Source organism: Dendrobates tinctorius, unplaced genomic scaffold (genome assembly GCF_039654945.1).
Source record: "Dendrobates tinctorius isolate UK_male_01 unplaced genomic scaffold, ASM3965494v1 ptg000138l, whole genome shotgun sequence".
In the NCBI taxonomy this organism is placed as follows: domain Eukaryota; kingdom Metazoa; phylum Chordata; class Amphibia; order Anura; family Dendrobatidae; genus Dendrobates; species Dendrobates tinctorius.
The window spans coordinates 29,034,770-29,058,885 of record NW_027361806.1 but is presented as its reverse complement, the minus strand read 5'-3'; the positions used below and the strand labels follow the sequence as shown (position 1 = coordinate 29,058,885).

Genomic DNA, 24,116 nt, shown 5'->3' with positions numbered 1-24,116 from the left:
TATATACTGCACCGTACTAGCATTCCTGTATATACTATATACTGCACGGTACTAGCATACCTGTGTATACTATACACTGGACCATACTAGCACTCCTGTATACACTGCATAGTACTAGCACTCCTGTATATACTATATACTGCACCATACTAGCACTCCTGTATATACTGCACAGTACTAGCACTCCTGTATATACTATATACTGCACCATACTAGCATTCCTGTATATACTATATACTGCACCCTACTAGCACTCCTGTATATACTATATACTGCACCATACTAGCACTCCTGTATATACTATATACTGCACCATACTAGCACTCCTGTATATACTATATACTGCACCATACTAGCACTCCTGTATATACTATATACTGCACCATACTAGCACTCCTGTATATACTGCACAGTACTAGCATACCTGTGTATACTATACACTGCACCATACTAGCACTCCTGTATACACTGCATAGTACTAGCACTCCTGTATATACTATATACTGCACCATACTAGCACTCCTGTATATACTATATACTGCACCATACTAGCACTCCTGTATATACTGCACAGTACTAGCACTCCTGTATATACTATATACTGCACCATACTAGCATTCCTGTGTATACTATATACTGCACCGTACTAGCACTCCTGTATATACAATATACTGCCCCGTACTAGCATTCCTGTATATACTATATACTGCCCCGTACTAGCATTCCTGTATATACTATATACTGCACCGTACTAGCATTCCTGTATATACTATATACTGCCCCGTGCTAGCATTCCTGTATATACTATATACTGCACGGTACTAGCACTCCTGTATATACTATATACTGCACGGTACTAGCACTCCTGTATATACTGCACAGTACTAGCACTCCTGTATATACTATATACTGCACCATACTAGCATTCCTGTGTATACTATATACTGCACCGTACTAGCACTCCTGTATATACAATATACTGCCCCGTACTAGCACTCCTGTATATACTATATACTGCACCGTACTAGCATTCCTGTATATACTATATACTGCACAGTACTAGCATTCCTGTATATACTATATACTGCCCCGTGCTAGCATTCCTGTATATACTATATACTGCACGGTACTAGCACTCCTGTATATACTATATACTGCACGGTACTAGCACTCCTGTATATACTGCACAGTACTAGCACTCCTGTATATACTATATACTGCACCGTACTAGCACTCCTGTATATACTATATACTGCACGGTACTAGCACTCCTGTATATACTATATACTGCACGGTACTAGCACTCCTGTATATAGTATATACTGCACGGTACTAGCACTCCTGTATGTAGTATATACTGCACGGTACTAGCACTCCTGTATATAGTATATACTGCACGGTACTAGCACTCCTGTATATAGTATATACTGCACGGTACTAGCATACCTGTGTATACTATATACTGCACGGTACTAGCATACCTGTGTATACTATACACTGCACCATACTAGCACTCCTGTATATACTATATACTGCACCATACTAGCACTCCTGTATATACTATATACTGCACCATACTAGCACTCCTGTATATACTATATACTGCACCGTACTAGCACTCCTGTATATACTGCACCGTACTAGCACTCCTGTGTATACTATACACTGCACCGTACTAGCACTCCTGTATATACTATATACTGCACAGTACTAGCATTCCTGTGTATACTATATACTGCACAGTACTAGCACTCCTGTATATACTATATACTGCACCATACTAGCACTCCTGTGTATACTATATACTGCACCATACTAGCATTCCTGTGTATACTATACACTGCACCATACTAGCACTCCTGTATATACTGCACCGTACTAGCACTCCTGTATATACTATATACTGCACAGTATTAGCACTCCTGTATATACTATATACTGCACCATACTAGCACTCCTGTATATACTATATACTGCACCGTACTAGCACTCCTGTATATACTGCACCGTACTAGCATTCCTGTATATACTATATACTGCACGGTACTAGCATACCTGTGTATACTATACACTGCACAGTACTAGCACTCCTGTATATACTATATACTGCACCATACTAGCACTCCTGTATATACTATATACTGCACAGTACTAGCATTCCTGTGTATACTATATACTGCACAGTACTAGCACTCCTGTATATACTATATACTGCACCATACTAGCATTCCTGTGTATACTATACACTGCACAGTACTAGCACTCCTGTATATACTGCACAGTACTAGCACTCCTGTGTATACTATATACTGCACCATACTAGCACTCCTGTATATACTATACACTGCACAGTACTAGCACTCCTGTATATACTGCACCGTACTAGCACTCCTGTATATACTATATACTGCACAGTACTAGCACTCCTGTATATACTATATACTGCACCATACTAGTACTCCTGTATATAGTATATACTGCACTGTACTAGCATTCCTGTATATACTATATACTGCACGGTACTAGCACTCCTGTATATACTATATACTGCACCGTACTAGCACTCCTGTATATACTATATACTGCACAGTACTAGCATTCCTGTGTATACTATATACTGCACAGTACTAGCATTCCTGTGTATACTATATACTGCACCGTACTAGCACTCCTGTATATACTATATACTGCACCATACTAGCACTCCTGTATATACTGCACAGTACTAGCATTCCTGTGTATACTATATACTGCACAGTACTAGCACTCCTGTATATACTATATACTGCACCATACTAGCACTCCTGTATATACTGCACAGTACTAGCATTCCTGTGTATACTATATACTGCACAGTACTAGCACTCCTGTATATACTATATACTGCACCATACTAGCACTCCTGTGTATACTATATACTGCACCATACTAGCATTCCTGTGTATACTATACACTGCACCATACTAGCACTCCTGTATATACTGCACCGTACTAGCACTCCTGTATATACTATATACTGCACAGTATTAGCACTCCTGTATATACTCTATACTGCACCATACTAGCACTCCTGTATATACTATATACTGCACCGTACTAGCACTCCTGTATATACTGCACCGTACTAGCATTCCTGTATATACTATATACTGCACGGTACTAGCATACCTGTGTATACTATACACTGCACCGTACTAGCACTCCTGTGTATACTGCACAGTACTAGCACTCCTGTATATACTATATACTGCACAGTACTAGCATTCCTGTGTATACTATATACTGCACAGTACTAGCATTCCTGTGTATACTATATACTGCACCATACTAGCACTCCTGTGTATACTATACACTGCACAGTACTAGCACTCCTGTATATACTGCACCGTACTAGCACTCCTGTATATACTATATACTGCACAGTACTAGCACTCCTGTATATACTATATACTGCACCATACTAGTACTCCTGTATATACTATATACTGCACCGTACTAGCATTCCTGTATATACTATATACTGCACGGTACTAGCATACCTGTGTATACTATACACTGCACCGTACTAGCACTCCTGTATATACTATATACTGCACCGTACTAGCACTCCTGTATATACTATATACTTCACAGTACTAGCATTCCTGTGTATACTATATACTGCACCGTACTAGCACTCCTGTATATACTATATACTGCACAGTACTAGCATTCCTGTGTATACTATATACTGCACCGTACTAGCACTCCTGTATATACTATATACTGCACCGTACTAGCACTCCTGTATATACTATATACTGCACCGTACTAGCACTCCTGTATATACTATATACTGCACGGTACTAGCACTCCTGTATATACTATATACTGCACCATACTAGTACTCCTGTATATACTATATACTGCACCGTACTAGCATTCCTGTATATACTATATACTGCACGGTACTAGCATACCTGTGTATACTATACACTGCACCGTACTAGCACTCCTGTATATACTATATACTGCACCGTACTAGCACTCCTGTATATACTATATACTTCACAGTACTAGCATTCCTGTGTATACTATATACTGCACCGTACTAGCACTCCTGTATATACTATATACTGCACAGTACTAGCATTCCTGTGTATACTATATACTGCACCGTACTAGCACTCCTGTATATACTATATACTGCACCGTACTAGCACTCCTGTATATACTATATACTGCACCGTACTAGCACTCCTGTATATACTATATACTGCACAGTACTAGCATTCCTGTGTATACTATATACTGCACCGTACTAGCACTCCTGTATATACTATATACTGCACCGTACTAGCACTCCTGTATATACTATATACTGCACAGTACTAGCATTCCTGTGTATACTATATACTGCACCGTACTAGCACTCCTGTATATACTATATACTGCACCGTACTAGCACTCCTGTATATACTATATACTGCACCGTACTAGCACTCCTGTATATACTATATACTGCACCGTACTAGCACTCCTGTGTATACTATATACTGCACCGTACTAGCATTCCTGTGTATACTATATACTGCACAGTACTAGCACTCCTGTATATACTGCACAGTACTAGCACTCCTGTATATACTATATACTGCACCATACTAGCACTCCTGTGTATACTATATACTGCACAGTACTAGCACTCCTGTATATACTATATACTGCACCATACTAGCACTCCTGTATATACTATATACTGCACAGTACTAGCACTCCTGTATATACTATATACTGCACAGTACTAGCACTCCTGTATATACTATATACTGCACCATACTAGCACTCCTGTGTATACTATATACTGCACAGTACTAGCACTCCTGTATATACTATATACTGCACCATACTAGCACTCCTGTATATACTATATACTGCACAGTACTAGCACTCCTGTATATACTATATACTGCACAGTACTAGCACTCCTGTATATACTATATACTGCACAGTACTAGCATTCCTGTGTATACTATATACTGCACAGTACTAGCACTCCTGTATATACTATATACTGCACCATACTAGCATTCCTGTGTATATTATACACTGCACAGTACTAGCACTCCTGTATATACTGCACCGTACTAGCACTCCTGTATATACTATATACTGCACAGTACTAGCACTCCTGTATATACTATATACTGCACCGTACTAGCACTCCTGTATATACTGCACCGTACTAGCATTCCTGTATATACTATATACTGCACGGTACTAGCATACCTGTGTATACTATACACTGCACCGTACTAGCACTCCTGTATATACTATATACTGCACAGTACTAGCATTCCTGTGTATACTATATACTGCACCGTACTAGCACTCCTGTATATACTATATACTGCACCGTACTAGCATTCCTGTGTATACTATATACTGCACCGTACTAGCACTCCTGTATATACTATATACTGCACAGTACTAGCACTCCTGTATATACTATATACTGCACCATACTAGCATTCCTGTGTATACTATATACTGCACCGTACTAGCACTCCTGTATATACAATATACTGCCCCGTACTAGCACTCCTGTATATACTATATACTGCACCGTACTAGCATTCCTGTATATACTATATACTGCACAGTACTAGCATTCCTGTATATACTATATACTGCCCCGTGCTAGCATTCCTGTATATACTATATACTGCACGGTACTAGCACTCCTGTATATACTATATACTGCACGGTACTAGCACTCCTGTATATACTGCACCGTACTAGCACTCCTGTATATACTATATACTGCACGGTACTAGCACTCCTGTATATACTATATACTGCACGGTACTAGCACTCCTGTATATACTATATACTGCACTGTACTAGCACTCCTGTATATAGTATATACTGCACGGTACTAGCACTCCTGTATGTAGTATATACTGCACGGTACTAGCACTCCTGTATATAGTATATACTGCACGGTACTAGCACTCCTGTATATAGTATATACTGCACGGTACTAGCATACCTGTGTATACTATATACTGCACGGTACTAGCATACCTGTGTATACTATACACTGCACCATACTAGCACTCCTGTATATACTATATACTGCACCATACTAGCACTCCTGTATATACTATATACTGCACCATACTAGCACTCCTGTATATACTATATACTGCACCGTACTAGCACTCCTGTATATACTGCACCGTACTAGCACTCCTGTGTATACTATACACTGCACCGTACTAGCACTCCTGTATATACTATATACTGCACAGTACTAGCATTCCTGTGTATACTATATACTGCACAGTACTAGCACTCCTGTATATACTATATACTGCACCATACTAGCACTCCTGTGTATACTATATACTGCACCATACTAGCATTCCTGTGTATACTATACACTGCACCATACTAGCACTCCTGTATATACTGCACCGTACTAGCACTCCTGTATATACTATATACTGCACAGTATTAGCACTCCTGTATATACTATATACTGCACCATACTAGCACTCCTGTATATACTATATACTGCACCGTACTAGCACTCCTGTATATACTGCACCGTACTAGCATTCCTGTATATACTATATACTGCACGGTACTAGCATACCTGTGTATACTATACACTGCACAGTACTAGCACTCCTGTATATACTATATACTGCACCATACTAGCATTCCTGTGTATACTATACACTGCACAGTACTAGCACTCCTGTATATACTATATACTGCACAGTACTAGCATTCCTGTGTATACTATATACTGCACAGTACTAGCACTCCTGTATATACTATATACTGCACCATACTAGCATTCCTGTGTATACTATACACTGCACAGTACTAGCACTCCTGTATATACTGCACAGTACTAGCACTCCTGTATATACTATATACTGCACCATACTAGCATTCCTGTGTATACTATACACTGCACAGTACTAGCACTCCTGTATATACTGCACAGTACTAGCACTCCTGTGTATACTATATACTGCACCATACTAGCACTCCTGTATATACTATACACTGCACAGTACTAGCACTCCTGTATATACTGCACCGTACTAGCACTCCTGTATATACTATATACTGCACAGTACTAGCACTCCTGTATATACTATATACTGCACCATACTAGTACTCCTGTATATAGTATATACTGCACTGTACTAGCATTCCTGTATATACTATATACTGCACGGTACTAGCACTCCTGTATATACTATATACTGCACCGTACTAGCACTCCTGTATATACTATATACTGCACAGTACTAGCATTCCTGTGTATACTATATACTGCACAGTACTAGCATTCCTGTGTATACTATATACTGCACCGTACTAGCACTCCTGTATATACTATATACTGCACCATACTAGCACTCCTGTATATACTGCACAGTACTAGCATTCCTGTGTATACTATATACTGCACAGTACTAGCACTCCTGTATATACTATATACTGCACCATACTAGCACTCCTGTATATACTGCACAGTACTAGCATTCCTGTGTATACTATATACTGCACAGTACTAGCACTCCTGTATATACTATATACTGCACCATACTAGCACTCCTGTGTATACTATATACTGCACCATACTAGCATTCCTGTGTATACTATACACTGCACCATACTAGCACTCCTGTATATACTGCACCGTACTAGCACTCCTGTATATACTATATACTGCACAGTATTAGCACTCCTGTATATACTCTATACTGCACCATACTAGCACTCCTGTATATACTATATACTGCACCGTACTAGCACTCCTGTATATACTGCACCGTACTAGCATTCCTGTATATACTATATACTGCACGGTACTAGCATACCTGTGTATACTATACACTGCACCGTACTAGCACTCCTGTGTATACTGCACAGTACTAGCACTCCTGTATATACTATATACTGCACAGTACTAGCATTCCTGTGTATACTATATACTGCACAGTACTAGCATTCCTGTGTATACTATATACTGCACCATACTAGCACTCCTGTGTATACTATACACTGCACAGTACTAGCACTCCTGTATATACTGCACCGTACTAGCACTCCTGTATATACTATATACTGCACAGTACTAGCACTCCTGTATATACTATATACTGCACCATACTAGTACTCCTGTATATACTATATACTGCACCGTACTAGCATTCCTGTATATACTATATACTGCACGGTACTAGCATACCTGTGTATACTATACACTGCACCGTACTAGCACTCCTGTATATACTATATACTGCACCGTACTAGCACTCCTGTATATACTATATACTTCACAGTACTAGCATTCCTGTGTATACTATATACTGCACCGTACTAGCACTCCTGTATATACTATATACTGCACAGTACTAGCATTCCTGTGTATACTATATACTGCACCGTACTAGCACTCCTGTATATACTATATACTGCACCGTACTAGCACTCCTGTATATACTATATACTGCACCGTACTAGCACTCCTGTATATACTATATACTGCACGGTACTAGCACTCCTGTATATACTATATACTGCACCATACTAGTACTCCTGTATATACTATATACTGCACCGTACTAGCATTCCTGTATATACTATATACTGCACGGTACTAGCATACCTGTGTATACTATACACTGCACCGTACTAGCACTCCTGTATATACTATATACTGCACCGTACTAGCACTCCTGTATATACTATATACTTCACAGTACTAGCATTCCTGTGTATACTATATACTGCACCGTACTAGCACTCCTGTATATACTATATACTGCACAGTACTAGCATTCCTGTGTATACTATATACTGCACCGTACTAGCACTCCTGTATATACTATATACTGCACCGTACTAGCACTCCTGTATATACTATATACTGCACCGTACTAGCACTCCTGTATATACTATATACTGCACAGTACTAGCATTCCTGTGTATACTATATACTGCACCGTACTAGCACTCCTGTATATACTATATACTGCACCGTACTAGCACTCCTGTATATACTATATACTGCACAGTACTAGCATTCCTGTGTATACTATATACTGCACCGTACTAGCACTCCTGTATATACTATATACTGCACCGTACTAGCACTCCTGTATATACTATATACTGCACCGTACTAGCACTCCTGTATATACTATATACTGCACCGTACTAGCACTCCTGTGTATACTATATACTGCACCGTACTAGCATTCCTGTGTATACTATATACTGCACAGTACTAGCACTCCTGTATATACTATATACTGCACAGTACTAGCACTCCTGTATATACTATATACTGCACCATACTAGCACTCCTGTGTATACTATATACTGCACAGTACTAGCACTCCTGTATATACTATATACTGCACCATACTAGCACTCCTGTATATACTATATACTGCACAGTACTAGCACTCCTGTATATACTATATACTGCACAGTACTAGCACTCCTGTATATACTATATACTGCACCATACTAGCACTCCTGTGTATACTATATACTGCACAGTACTAGCACTCCTGTATATACTATATACTGCACCATACTAGCACTCCTGTATATACTATATACTGCACAGTACTAGCACTCCTGTATATACTATATACTGCACAGTACTAGCACTCCTGTATATACTATATACTGCACAGTACTAGCATTCCTGTGTATACTATATACTGCACAGTACTAGCACTCCTGTATATACTATATACTGCACCATACTAGCATTCCTGTGTATATTATACACTGCACAGTACTAGCACTCCTGTATATACTGCACCGTACTAGCACTCCTGTATATACTATATACTGCACAGTACTAGCACTCCTGTATATACTATATACTGCACCGTACTAGCACTCCTGTATATACTGCACCGTACTAGCATTCCTGTATATACTATATACTGCACGGTACTAGCATACCTGTGTATACTATACACTGCACCGTACTAGCACTCCTGTATATACTATATACTGCACAGTACTAGCATTCCTGTGTATACTATATACTGCACCGTACTAGCACTCCTGTATATACTATATACTGCACCATACTAGCACTCCTGTATATACTATATACTGCACCATACTAGCACTCCTGTATATACTGCACCGTACTAGCACTCCTGTGTATACTATACACTGCACCGTACTAGCACTCCTGTATATACTATATACTGCACAGTACTAGCATTCCTGTGTATACTATATACTGCACAGTACTAGCACTCCTGTATATACTATATACTGCACCATACTAGCACTCCTGTATATACTATATACTGCACCATACTAGCACTCCTGTATATACTATATACTGCACAGTACTAGCATTCCTGTGTATACTATATACTGCACAGTACTAGCACTCCTGTATATACTATATACTGCACCATACTAGCACTCCTGTATATACTATATACTGCACCATACTAGCACTCCTGTATATACTATATACTGCACAGTACTAGCATTCCTGTGTATACTATATACTGCACCGTACTAGCACTCCTGTGTATACTATATACTGCACAGTACTAGCATTCCTGTGTATACTATATACTGCACAGTACTAGCACTCCTGTGTATACTATACACTGCACCATACTAGCACTCCTGTATATACTGCACCGTACTAGCACTCCTGTATATACTATATACTGCACAGTATTAGCACTCCTGTATATACTATATACTGCACAGTATTAGCACTCCTGTATATACTATATACTGCACCATACTAGCACTCCTGTATATACTATATACTGCACCGTACTAGCACTCCTGTATATACTGCACCGTACTAGCATTCCTGTATATACTATATACTGCACGGTACTAGCATACCTGTGTATACTATACACTGCACCGTACTAGCACTCCTGTGTATACTATATACTGCACAGTACTAGCATTCCTGTGTATACTATATACTGCACAGTACTAGCACTCCTGTATATACTATATACTGCACCATACTAGCACTCCTGTATATACTATATACTGCACCATACTAGCACTCCTGTATATACTGCACAGTACTAGCATTCCTGTGTATACTATATACTGCACAGTACTAGCACTCCTGTATATACTATATACTGCACCATACTAGCATTCCTGTGTATACTATACACTGCACAGTACTAGCACTCCTGTATATACTGCACCGTACTAGCACTCCTGTATATACTATATACTGCACAGTACTAGCACTCCTGTATATACTATATACTGCACCATACTAGTACTCCTGTATATACTATATACTGCACCGTACTAGCACTCCTGTATATACTGCACCGTACTAGCATTCCTGTATATACTATATACTGCACGGTACTAGCATACCTGTGTATACTATACACTGCACCGTACTAGCACTCCTGTATATACTATATACTGCACAGTACTAGCATTCCTGTGTATACTATATACTGCACCGTACTAGCACTCCTGTATATACTATATACTGCACCATACTAGCACTCCTGTATATACTGCACAGTACTAGCATTCCTGTGTATACTATATACTGCACAGTACTAGCACTCCTGTATATACTATATACTGCACGGTACTAGCACTCCTGTATATACTATATACTGCACGGTACTAGCACTCCTGTATATACTATATACTGCACAGTACTAGCACTCCGGTATATACGGCCCCGTGCTAGCACTCCTGTATATACTGCACCGTACTAGCATTCCTGTATATACTATATACTGCACAGTACTAGCACTCCTGTATATACTATATACTGCACAGTACTAGCACTCCTGTATATACTATATACTGCACAGTACTAGCATTCCTGTATATACTATATACTGCACAGTACTAGCATTCCTGTATATACTATATACTGCACAGTACTAGCACTCCTGTATATACTATATACTGCACAGTACTAGCACTCCTGTATATACTGCACAGTACTAGCATTCCTGTATATACTATATACTGCACCGTACTAGCACTCCTGTATATACGGCCCCGTGCTAGCACTCCTGTATATACTGCACCGTACTAGCATTCCTGTGTTGTGAATTTGCTTTCTGGCCTACCTCTGGTTACTAGTGAAAGTAAAGGAGCTGGTTACATTGACAGAGTGGTCGCGAGTTCTCTTTCTGGGCTCCCTCTGGTGGTTACAGGAGGTAATGGAGCTGGCTGGTCTAATTAACAGAGTCTTGCCACCTGATAATGAGGAGGATGACTGGAGATCTGAAGTTTCTGACTGGTTTTAAAGGGAAGGTGCCGTGTTTTTTTATAATTTAATGTGAAAAAGAAAATAGTATAAAAAGATATTGTCCCCTAAGCTTGACTCAGTGGTGTGTATGGATTTTTTTTTTTTTTTCTGTATTAATGCAGCCACTGGGGGCTGCCATCTTACCTCTCTGGCTGCTGAACGACACTTTCCATGCTCATTTACGGCAGTCCCTGGGCGTAAGAGACAATAGTCGGCTGCCGACCCCATCTCTTTCATTGCAGCTGCATCAGGAGTGGACTGGGCACGCCTCTTTGAGCAGCTCAATTCACAGCTGTAGGTGTGGCCAGGCGCCATCTTATTAGAGCCCAGTACTTTCCTTTTAACTTCATTTACACTCTATTGCAAGCCCTGGATGCTGTACTGTTCCACCATAACAGGGCTGGGATGTTCACTCTGCACATACCAGCTGCAGGAGAGGAACCAGTACGGAGACCGAGCTGCTATTTCCAAAATACCCGACCAGCTGCTGCCCCTGCACTTGCAAAACATAGGAGGAGCTGCTCCCTGCTGTTTCAAAACACTTGGCAATCTGCTGAACATCTAATCCTCTCCTGTGTGATACTGACTGCTGAGCCGTGTATCTAATCCTCTCCTGTGTGATACTGACTGCTGAGCCCTGTATCTAATCCTCTCCTGTGTGATACTGCTGAGCCCTGTATCTAATCCTCTCCTGTGTGATACTGACTGCTGAGCCCTGTATCTAATCCTCTCCTGTGTGATACTGACTGCTGAGCCCTGTATCTAATCCTATCCTGTGATACTGACTGCTGAGCTGTGTATCTAATCCTCTCCTGTGTGATACTGACTGCTGAGCCGTGTATCTAATCCTCTCCTGTGTGATACTGACTGCTGAGCCGTGTATCTAATCCTATCCTGTGTGATACTGACTGCTGAGCCGTGTATCTAATCCTCTTCTGTGTGATACTGACTGCTGAGCCGTGTATCTAATCCTCTTCTGTGTGATACTGACTGCTGAGCCATGTATCTAATCCTATCCTGTGTGATACTGACTGCTGAGCCATGTATCTAATCCTATCCTGTGTGATACTGCTCTCCTGAAATACTCTGCTGCTGTCACCCTGCTCCCAGAATCCTTGCTGCCTGCCATCCTCGGTGACCGAAGACCCCATTCCTCTCCTCAGATCCTGTCCTGGCGATGTGTGAAAGCGAGGCGACAGGGGCCTGATATATGGTGGAGGAGCAGGGTGACAGCAGCACAGAGTATTTCAGGAGAGCAGTGTGCTGGTCTGTGGGGGGCGCCCTGTTCGGTGCCAGGGATTGTACATAGAGCGCTGTCTTTTATACACATGGATGGACCGTCTTCTTGTCTGCTCCATAGAAATCCAGGAAACATTTCTGCTGATTGATGGCCTGTTCTGATCCAGACTTTACATGAAAAGACAGTCAGTAACTTTGCAGGCCCCATCAAAATGGCTGCTCACTGTGTTCCTAAATGTCATCCTCTTTTCCCTTAGCAAGCACCCAGAAGGGGAGGAGAGGAGTGACACCACACCCATGTCAGCAGACTCCGCCCATATTTACTCCAGTGCAGTAATGTGAGCTAGTTGCACTAGGTTTTTGTGCCAAACTTCAGTAGCTGCTCCCCCTAGTGTTAACAAGTGGAAATGGCAAACTTTTTAAAATTATTTTTCATATTTTATAAAATTAAAAACAAATGATAATATTTTTTTAAGAAAATGTAAACATTAATTCTTTACATTTTTTTCAATTGCTGAAAAAAAATTTCTCCTTCGTCTCATTGGGGGACACAGAGACTGTGGGTGTGTGCTTCTGCCGTCTGGAGGCTGACACTAAGTATACAAAAAAAGAGTTAGCTCCTCCTCCGCCGCATACACCCTCGCCCCCAGACCGGGCGTAACTCAGTTTTTTGCTTAGTGTCTGATGGAGGCACACGCAGTCTGGAGCTCCAGACTAGTTTTTTTTTTTTTTTTTCGCTTTCTATGAAGATAAGACAGGGGCGACGGATCCTATAGAGAGGGTCCGATCTCCCCAAATCATCAACGGGCGACCACGTGTGAGTAGCCCTCCACGTGTTCTCTCCCGCACCGAGGGACACATCTGGGACTTTTCCCCAGACAACCATTTTTCTTTTTTATTTTGTAAAGAGGTGGCAACGCATCCTGATAAGAGGATTCGGTTTCCCCATAACCTCAACGGGCGAGCACGTGTGAGTGACTCTCCACGTTGTTCCTCTCCTGCAACGCGGGAATTCATTGATGCCCCTTCCACCCCTAGGTAGTGAGACCAAGGGTTGAGTTGGAGGCGCAGGTGAGCTGAGGGATCGAAGATTCGTCCCGGTACCAGAAGCCTCCCCCTCCCTGCCCGGGGATGGAGTTGAGAGCACCCCATGAGAGCCCCCACGGCGGAAGGCCCTGCTCACCTTTTGTTAATAGGGGAAAAGGTCGGGGCCCGGTAGGTCCGCCTCTCTCCCGGAGCACACCGCAAGTTTTCGGAACCCGGTGCTGCCCCCGGCGAGTAACGCCGCACGCCCCGTGTACGGAGTGCGGCCGGAAGCCCCGCCGGCGGCCGCGGCCCCCGCTGCATGAGGAAGTCCGTGGGTACCGCGCGAGGCCCCGCCCGCCGACTTCCGGTGGTAGCCGGAAGCCCCGCCCACTGACTTCCGGTACGGCTTCGCATGTCCGTGGTCGTCCGACAGGAGGAGGCCTGGAACGTTACCTGTGGGTGAGTGCAACCCCGTTTCGAGAGCCGCACTGGTAGTCAAGAAAGGGGTTACCCTCCTCCTCCTTCTACCCTACCTTCAAGCTTGGGCAATATGTCTGGCAAAGGGAAAGCTCACTCTTTCCTGTACGCTGTTTGCGTTTCCTGTGGGGTCAGGCTGCCAAAGGCGCAGGCGGGTAAATTTTGTGAAGCCTGCGAGTCGGGGGACCCCCCAGAATGGGCGGTGTCTTTATCGCATTCTATGTTGTCCCTTACAAGGGCAATTGAATCTCTTCGTGGCCCGGGCAGGGACAAGGATGGTGGTCTGCCAGCGGAAGACAGCTCGTCCACGTCTCAGGACCCTCCGACCGTTAGAGGCCGCTCCAGTACCAGACGAGCTCATGGCAAAAGAGCTCGTTCCCCGTTGGCCGGGCCCTCCGGGGCTTCGGCGGCGGGTATTAGGGCATCTCGTTCCCCGTCGCTAAGCTCAGGGAGCGATCAGGATGAGGGCGAGGAGGCCTGGAATATAGAAAGCCTGGGGTACCAAGACTCGGTGGACAGCCTCATTGAGGCAGTCAACCAGACATTAGAGATCGAGGACGATTTGTCCACGGCCTCAGGTCACAAGGTCTCCTTCAAGAAGACCAGGCGACCGCATAGAAGGTTTGCCACGCATCCGGAGTTCGAGGATCTAGTCCATAAACATAGAGAACACCCGGATAAGCGTTTTGCAATGCAAAAAGCGCTGCAAGCAAAGTATCCGTTTCCTCCTGAGCTCCATAAAGGATGGGTGGAGTTGCCAGTAGTGGACCCACCGGTATCACGTTTAGCATCAAGATCGCTATTGTCGATACCCAGTGGTTCTTCCATCAAGGATCCAACTGATCGCCTCATAGAGGGGCTTGCCCGCTTGATGTATGAGGCAGCAGGGTCGGCTCTAGCCCCCTCCTTTGCGGCAACTTGGGTGGCGAAGGCCATGGTTTCATGGGCGGACGCTCTGCATAAGGCCCTCCAAGACAGGGATCTGCCCGCGGAGATCTTGGAGGTGGCAAATCAGATATCAGGAGCGAGTGATTATCTCATCAGCGCCTCACTGGACGCGGCCAAGTGTTCTGCTGTGGCAGCAGCAAATGCGATCGCCGTTAGGCGAGCATTATGGCTGAGGTTGTGGAAAGCGGATTCTATCTCTAAAAAATCCTTAACCTCTTTGCCTTTTCAGGGCAATCGGTTGTTCGGTGAGAAGCTTGATAAGCTTATCTCAGAAGCCACAGGGGGGAGGAGTAGTTTCCTCCCGCAGCAGAGGAGTTGCCCGGCATTCAGGCAGACGCAGAGGCGTTTTCGGCCCTTTCGTAGCCCCTGGGGGGGGGACTTCGGCCAGGGCATCCACCTCCGCAAACGATGGCCAGAGTAGGGAAAGGCAAACCTCTTACAGGGCCAATCCGCTGGGTAGAGGCCGAGGCCGTTTGCCCAGAGCGAGGGGGGCCAGATCCCAAAAGCCTCCAGCAAAATGACTCGAGGCGCTTCGTACCTACGGACGACAGAGTGGGCGGACGCCTGCTAGGGTTCAGCCACGTTTGGGTCGCAGTGGCACGCGACGCTTGGGTGGCGGAATTGATATCGTCCGGGTACAAGATAGTTTGTCGGACTCCCACCACGGCGATTCTTCCGTTCCCGACTTTCCGGGACAGAATCGCAGGCGGAAGATTTGTTACAGGCTATAATGACGCTACAGCGCAACGGGGTCATTGTCCCAGTGCCGCAAGGCGAAGAGACGCAAGGTTTTTACTCCAACCTGTTTTCGGTCCCCAAAAAAGATGGGACAGTGAGGCCAGTACTGGATCTAAAGATCCTGAACAAATTCATCAGGGTCAGGCGGTTCCGGATGGAATCCCTCCGCTCGGTCATTGCAGCCATGGATCCAGGGGAATTCCTAGCCTCGATCGATGTGCAGGATGCATATCTACACATTCCGATATTTCCTCCACACCAGAGGTTCCTGCGTTTTGCGATCGGAGAGCGACATTTCCAATTTGTGGCTCTGCCCTTCGGTTTGGCCACTGCCCCCAGAGTCTTTACAAAGATAATGGCGGTGGTTATGGCCATCCTGCATGCACGGGGCATAACGGTACTACCTTACCTGGACGACCTTTAGGTAAAGGGGCCGTCGTTTCAGGCGTGCCAGGGGAATGTCAGTATCACACTGGATACCCTGGCCCGTCTAGGCTGGTTGATCAATCGAAGCAAGTCGTCCTTGGTTCCAGCCCAGAGAATCGTATTCCTAGGCATGATTTTCGACACCTCCCGGGAGCTGGTGATCCTCCCTCAGGACAAGGCGCGAAGGATCAAGCAGGGGGTACGGAACCTTCTACAGCCGGGCACCAGATCCATCCGGTACGGCATGAGTGTGTTGGGCAGAATGGTGGCGGCGATGGAGGCAATCCCGTTTGCCCAGTTCCATCTCCGTCCGCTTCAGCATGCGCTCTTGTCAGCATGGGACTGGAGGCTGCTGTCTCTCAGTCATCGGTGCAAGTTGTCTCCGCCGGTCCGACGATCACTCCGATGGTGGACTCGCGACTCGTCTCTGGTCCAGGGGAAACCTTTTCCCCCGGAACAGTGGTTGGTGGTGACGACCGATGCAAGCCTGCACGGTTGGGGAGCAGTTTTCCAGAGTCACACAGCCCAGGGGCGGTGGTCCATTCGGGAGGTAATTCTCCCGATCAACATTCTGGAGATACGGGCAATACGATTGGCCCTGCAACATTTTCAGCGTTTGCTGAGACACCGGCCGGTGCGCATTCAGTCGGACAATGCTACAGCAGTAGCATATGTCAACCATCAAGGGGGCACGCGCAGCCAGGCAGCCATGCGCGAGGTTGGGCTGGTACTGCGTTGGGCAGAGAAGAACCACGTGGTAATTTCGGCGGTGCACATTCCGGGAGTCGAAAACTGGGCGGCAGATTTTCTCAGCCGACAGGGGGTCGCGGCAGGAGAATGGTCCCTGCACCCCGAGGTCTTTCAACAGATCTGCCAACGGTGGGGGACACCAGACGTGGACCTTATGGCATCCAGAGAGAACGCCAAAGTGCAAAGGTTTGTCGCTCGATCCCTCGACCCGCAGGCAATCGCAGCAGACGCTCTGGTGCTCCCGTGGAGCCAGTTTCGTCTCCCGTACTTATTCCCCCCGCTGCCTCTGCTTCCAAGGGTCATCAGAAAAATAAGGAGAGAGAAGGTTCCAGCAATTCTGCTGGCCCCAGACTGGCCCCGGCGGGCCTGGTATGCAGATCTGGTTCATCTAGTGGTGGACGTACCCTGGCGTCTCCCAGATCGGCCGGACTTACTGTCCCAGGGGCCGATCTGCCATCCGAACTTAGGGGCCCTGCGTTTGACGGCGTGGCCATTGAATCTTGGCTGTTAACACAGGCAGGATTCAGGCGCGAGGTGGTGGCCACGATGGTGAGTGCCCGAAAGCCTTCCTCGGCGAGAGTATATCATCGGACTTGGGAAGTTTTTTTCCGTTGGTGTAGGGATCGCGGAGTGGCTCCTCTAGTTTTTTCGATCCCCAACGTACTGGCTTTTCTGCAGGCAGGGCTGGACGCGGGATTGGCTCCGAGTTCGCTCAGAATGCAAATCTCGGCCCTGTCGGTGCTTTTCCAACGAAAGGTCGCTTCCGTCTGGCAGGTTAGGACGTTTATGCAGGGGGTCGAACATTTAGTACCCCCCTATAAGGCGCCGACGGAATCATGGGACCTGAACTTGGTGCTCAGGGCCCTTCAGGAGGCTCCTTTCGAACCATTGCAAGAAGTCTCCTTACCTTACCTGTCCAGAAAGGTCGTTTTTCTGGTAGCTATAACGTCTATTAGGCGGGTTTCGGAATTGGCGGCTTTATCTTGTAAACCGCTGTTTCTGACCTTTTATAAAGATAAGGTAGTTTTAAGGCCAGCTCCTCCCTTCTTGCCGAAGGTTGTGTCTGCATTCCATATCAACGAAGACATTGTCTTACCCTCCTTTTGCCCGGCACCGGTGCACAGGGTAGAAAAGGCATTGCACACCCTGGATCTGGTAAGAGCCCTTAGGAGGTATGTGACAAGGACAGCGCCATTCCGCCAGACAGACTCTCTATTCGTGATTCCAGAAGGGCGGCGGAAGGGGCTCGCTGCGTCCAGAGCGACTTTGGCCAGATGGGTTCGCCTGACGGTCCAAGAATCTTATCAAATCAGTGGCACGCCGGTTCCGGCAGGGATCAAGGCACACTCGGCTCGAGCAGTGGGTGCCTCATGGGCACTGCGACACCAGACTTCAGCGGAGCAGGTGTGCAAAGCAGCTACCTGGTCCAGTTTGCATACGTTTGTCAAACATTATAACGTACATACCCAGGCATCCTCGGATGCAAGCCTGGGAAGAAAGATTCTCCAGGCAGCAGTTGCGCACCTCTAATCAGGGGCGCAAATTAGCATGGACTGGGTGAGCTAAGATCCCGCCCAGAGGACTGCTTTAGAACGTCCCACAGTCTCTGTGTCCCCCAATGAGACGAAGGAGAAACATGGATTTTTGTGAGTACTCACCGTAAAATCCTTTTCTCCGAGATGCTCATTGGGGGACACAGCACCCACCCTATTAGCCAGTTGGCATTTACTTATTTTGAGTTATACAAATCCTTGTGTAAGGATTAGGGTGGCCCCTTTTTCAGACGTATAATTTCTTGCCTGAGTTTAAGGCGCGTTCTCCTACTGCTTATACACTAAACTGAGTTACGCCCGGTCTGGGGCGAGTGTGTATGCGGCGGAGGAGGAGCTAACTCTTTTTTTGTATACTTAGTGTCAGCCTCCAGACGGCAGAAGCACACACCCACAGTCTGTGTCCCCCAATGAGCGTCTCGGAGAAAAGGATTTTACGGTGAGTACTCACAAAAATCCATGTTTTTGGGATGTCACCTTCCCTTTAAGACAGCCGACTCCCTCTATCCCTGCTGGTGATTTTTTTCCTGCCTCCTGAGTTTCCAGCTCAGTCCCTGCATGCTCAGCTAAGTGTTCTTTAGGTATTGTTCACATTTGCTCTGTTTTTTTTTCTATTTCAGCTAGCTCCAGCTGGGGCTGTGCTGAATCACCGTCCATATGTTACTGCCTGTGCCTGTTTGTTTTTGTCCCTTATTAGATTGGGTTTCTTTTTTTCTCTGCTTTCAGAATATACCAGAGTGCTGATATAGTGGGAGAAGTCTAGTATTTTTCTATCAGACGTGTTGGACATATTTTGCAGGGTTTTCTGCGTGATTGCAGACAGTGGCTTTCCTTTTCTGTCCTGTCTAGTCAGTGTGGGCCCCATCGTTTGCTCAGTCTATTTTCCTACCTGCGTTTGTGTTTTCATCTTGTCTCACTGTCAATACATGTTGGGGGCTGTCTATTGCTTTGGGGTCTGCTCTGGGGCAGTTTAGATTTCACCTTTCTTGCTTTAGGCTTAGTTAGCTCTTCGGCTGTGCCGAGGCGTCTAGGATCATCGTAGGCACGCTCCACGGCTACTGCTAGTTGTGTGGATAGGATCAGGGGTCTGCAATCCGGTTAGTTACCAACCTCTCTGGTTTTCTGTGGCTTAGCTTGGGCCTGCTATCCTCATCGGTGACCCAGTCATAACACTCCTGTATATACTATATACTGCCCCGTGCTAGCACTCCTGTATATACTATATGCTGCACGGTACCAAAGCTCCTGTATGTACTATATACTGCACAGTACCCGTCTTCTCTACTGTATACCCTGCACAGTACCCGTCTTTTCTCCAGGTTTTTTGTCCTCCTGTTTTGCCTTCTTATCCTTCCCTTAGTTATATGTTTGGGACGTGTCTTCAGGAAATCCTCCAGTCTATAGCGATATTTCTGTCAGCAGTGAACAGGTAATATCTGCCAGGTTGTCGGTGCTTTCTGATTCCTGCGCTCTCATTTCTGCGCTCCATTTACTGCCCGGTCCATGGGTGATTTCACGTCCTGCCTCTGTCCTCCTCTGGGCCATGGGTGAGAACAAGCGGTATAAAGCTAAAATGGGTTCTGTGGCCCCTTAGAACAGTCCCATTATGGCGTGAGCCCCATTGTTATGGGGAACGCTTTGATTTTGGAGGCGACAGCTCTGATCCTCTGCGCACCTGATACATGGTGGTGTAATACAAATAACTGGATTACTTTTTAATAGCTAACAATAATAAAATCAATGATGTTACACGGCAGCTTTCAAAACTTCTTAGGTCACAAAAAAAGCAGAGGCAGAAACGTTCCTTTATGATGCCATGCCTATGTATGTTTTGTGTAAATATTTGTGTCTCTTCAGATACTCTGCTATAATTGATGCCTGAGGAAGGGCCTTAAGAAGTCTGAGTCAGTGTAAGACCACATTCACACGCTCAGTATTTGGTCAGTATTTCACAACAGTATTTGTAACCAGGAGGGTGATAAATCCAAGAGTGGTGACTAGTTTCTATTCTAGCCACAATACGTTAGCTCGTAACCCGCGCCAAGGGTCCCCACGTTTACGAGTCCCTACACTATACTAATTAGCAAAGCCATTAAAGAAGACTCAGTCTCCAAAAATTAAATTTAGAATCATAGAATGGTAGAGTTGGAAGGGACCTCCTGGGCCATCTGGTCCAACCCCCCCCCTGCTCAAAGCAGGATTCACAAAATCATCCCAGACAGATGTCTGTCCAGCCTCTGATTGAATACTTCTATTGAAGGAGAACTCACCACTTCTCGTGGCAGCCTGTTCCACTCATTGATCACCCTCACTGTCAAAAAGTTTTTTCTAATATCTAATCTGTGTCTCCTCCCATTCAGTTTCATCCCATTGCTTCTAGTCTTTCCTTGTGCAAATGAGAATAAAGTTGATCCTTCTACAATGTGACAGCCCTTTAGATATTTGTAGACAGCTATTAAGTCTCCTCTCAGTCTTCTCTTTTGCAAACTAAACATTCCCAAATCCTGCAACCTTTCCTCATAAGACAGGGTTTGCAGACCGGTCACCATTCTGGTTGCCCTTTTCTGAACTTGCTCCAGTTTGTTGATGTCTTTTTTTAAAATGTGGTGCCCAAAACTGGACACAATATTCCAGATGAGGTCTGACCAAAGAGGAGTAGAGGGCAATAATGACTTCACGTTATCTGGACTGTATGCTTCTGTTAATACATCCTAGAATTGCATTTGCCTTTTTTGCTGCTGCATCACACTGTTGACTCATATTCAGTCTGTGATCTATTAGTATACCCAAGTCTTTTGCACATGTGCTGTTGCTTAGCCCTATTCCTCCCGTTCTGTATATGCTTTTTTTCATTTTTATTGCCCAGATGTAGTACTTTGCATTTTTCCCTGTTAAAAACCATTCTGTTAGCTGCTGCCCACTTCTCCTGTTTATATCTTTTTGAATCCTTTCTCTCTTCTCTAGTATTAGCTATCCCTCCTAGCTTAGTGTCATCAGCAAATTTAATCAGTTTACCCTCAATTCCTTCATCTAAATCATTGATAAAGATGTTGAACAATACAGGGCCCAGGACAGAGCCCTGTGGTACCCCACTTGAGACATTCTTCCAACTGGATGTGCAGCCATTTACGACCACTCTTTGGGTCCGATCACTAAGCCAGTTATGAATCCACCACTCAGTTGCCTTGTCCATTCCATACAAAGTCATTTTTTCAATAAGGATGGTGTGAGATACTTTGTCTAAAATGCTTTCCTGAAGTCAAGATATACTATATCTACAGCATTTCCCTGATCCACCCAGTCAGTGATTCTGTCATAGAAGGAAATTAAGTTAGTCTGACATGACTTATTAGTTACAAACCCATGCTGACTCTGTTTAATCACTTCATTCTTGTCAAGGTACTTACACGCATGTTTAATAATTTGTTCAAAGATCTTTCCTGGTATTGAAGTCAGACTCACCGGCCTATAGTTTCCTGGGTCCACCTTCTTCCCCTTTTTGAAGATTGAAACAACATTTGCTCTGCCCCAGTCTTCTGGGACTTCTCCTGTTCTCCAAGAATTTTCAAAAATTATGGAGGGGAGTTCAATAATTTCTTCTGCTATCTCCTTCAGTACTCTGGGGTGTAGTTCATCTGGACCTGGAGACTTGAATTCATTTAGGTTAGCTAAGTGTTTCCTCACTATCTTTCTGTTTATAGATATCCTGGATTCTTCTATTCCCTTAATAGGACAGTGAAAAACAGTTGATGTTACAGCAGACAAAAAGGCAGCAACACTTGCCTGCCCAGATCTTGGAACAAATGCACTACAGGGTGCAGCCAGCCCATATAGCAAGATGTTAGCAGCACAAGTGCAAAATACCAGATCAACAGCCACTCTCCACATACCCATTCCTGGAGGAGATGACTGCCCAGTATACAATTGCACAATAAAGGCCCGCATGTCTGCTGTTCGAATTTTTGGGGACTGAGTCTTTAGTGGTTTTGTTAATTAGTTTAGTGTCGGGACTCGAAAGTGTGGGGACCCTTGGCACGGGTTACGAGCTTTCGTATTTTGGCCAAAATATCAACTAATACCTCACTATTTATGTAATTTTGGCACTATATTTTTTGGGGTGCAGCGAAGCCCAAACATTTCTGGCCTCGCATGAGGGGTGTTCACACTGATGCATTGAGTGTGCTGGCCAGCCCACCTAATCGAAGAGTAGGGGCGTGACTAATAGGCTTTGTCATGAATTACCAGGGAGGATATATTCATATATCCCACTGCTGCCACCAATTGTCAGGAATTACCAGGGAGGATATATTCGTATATCCCACCGCTGACACCAATTGTCACATACCCGCTTACCAGCACGTGACTTGGGGTTGCGCCTGCAAGGGTTAATCTGCCTACTCTCACTCAGTCCAGCATTCAACCTCTGTCCTATGCTGCAATGGGAGCATAAATCACACCCCGACACAGACCACACACCCCGCTCATACGCGCTGCCACGACTCACCGAATACACGGGTGATGAGTCCCGGAAGTAGTACTACTATGTGCCAATCACCAGGAGCGCACACTCTAAGGCTATGGATTCTTTAGAGCAACAAGGTTCAGACTTATTAATGTTTTAAGCTTTAATATAAAAG

At 44.7% G+C, this 24,116-nt stretch overlaps 1 protein-coding gene across 1 annotated transcript in view; it reads left to right on the top strand.

Moving 5' to 3' along the window:
* The window catches only part of ARMH1 (armadillo like helical domain containing 1), a 181,334-nt gene that overhangs the window by 27,728 nt on the left and 129,490 nt on the right, over nucleotides 1-24,116 (top strand). Inside the window, exon 3 of the mRNA XM_073544945.1 lies at nucleotides 20,840-20,908. Coding sequence (XP_073401046.1) covers nucleotides 20,840-20,908 — 69 coding nt within the window. The remainder of the gene's footprint in view (nucleotides 1-20,839; nucleotides 20,909-24,116) is intronic.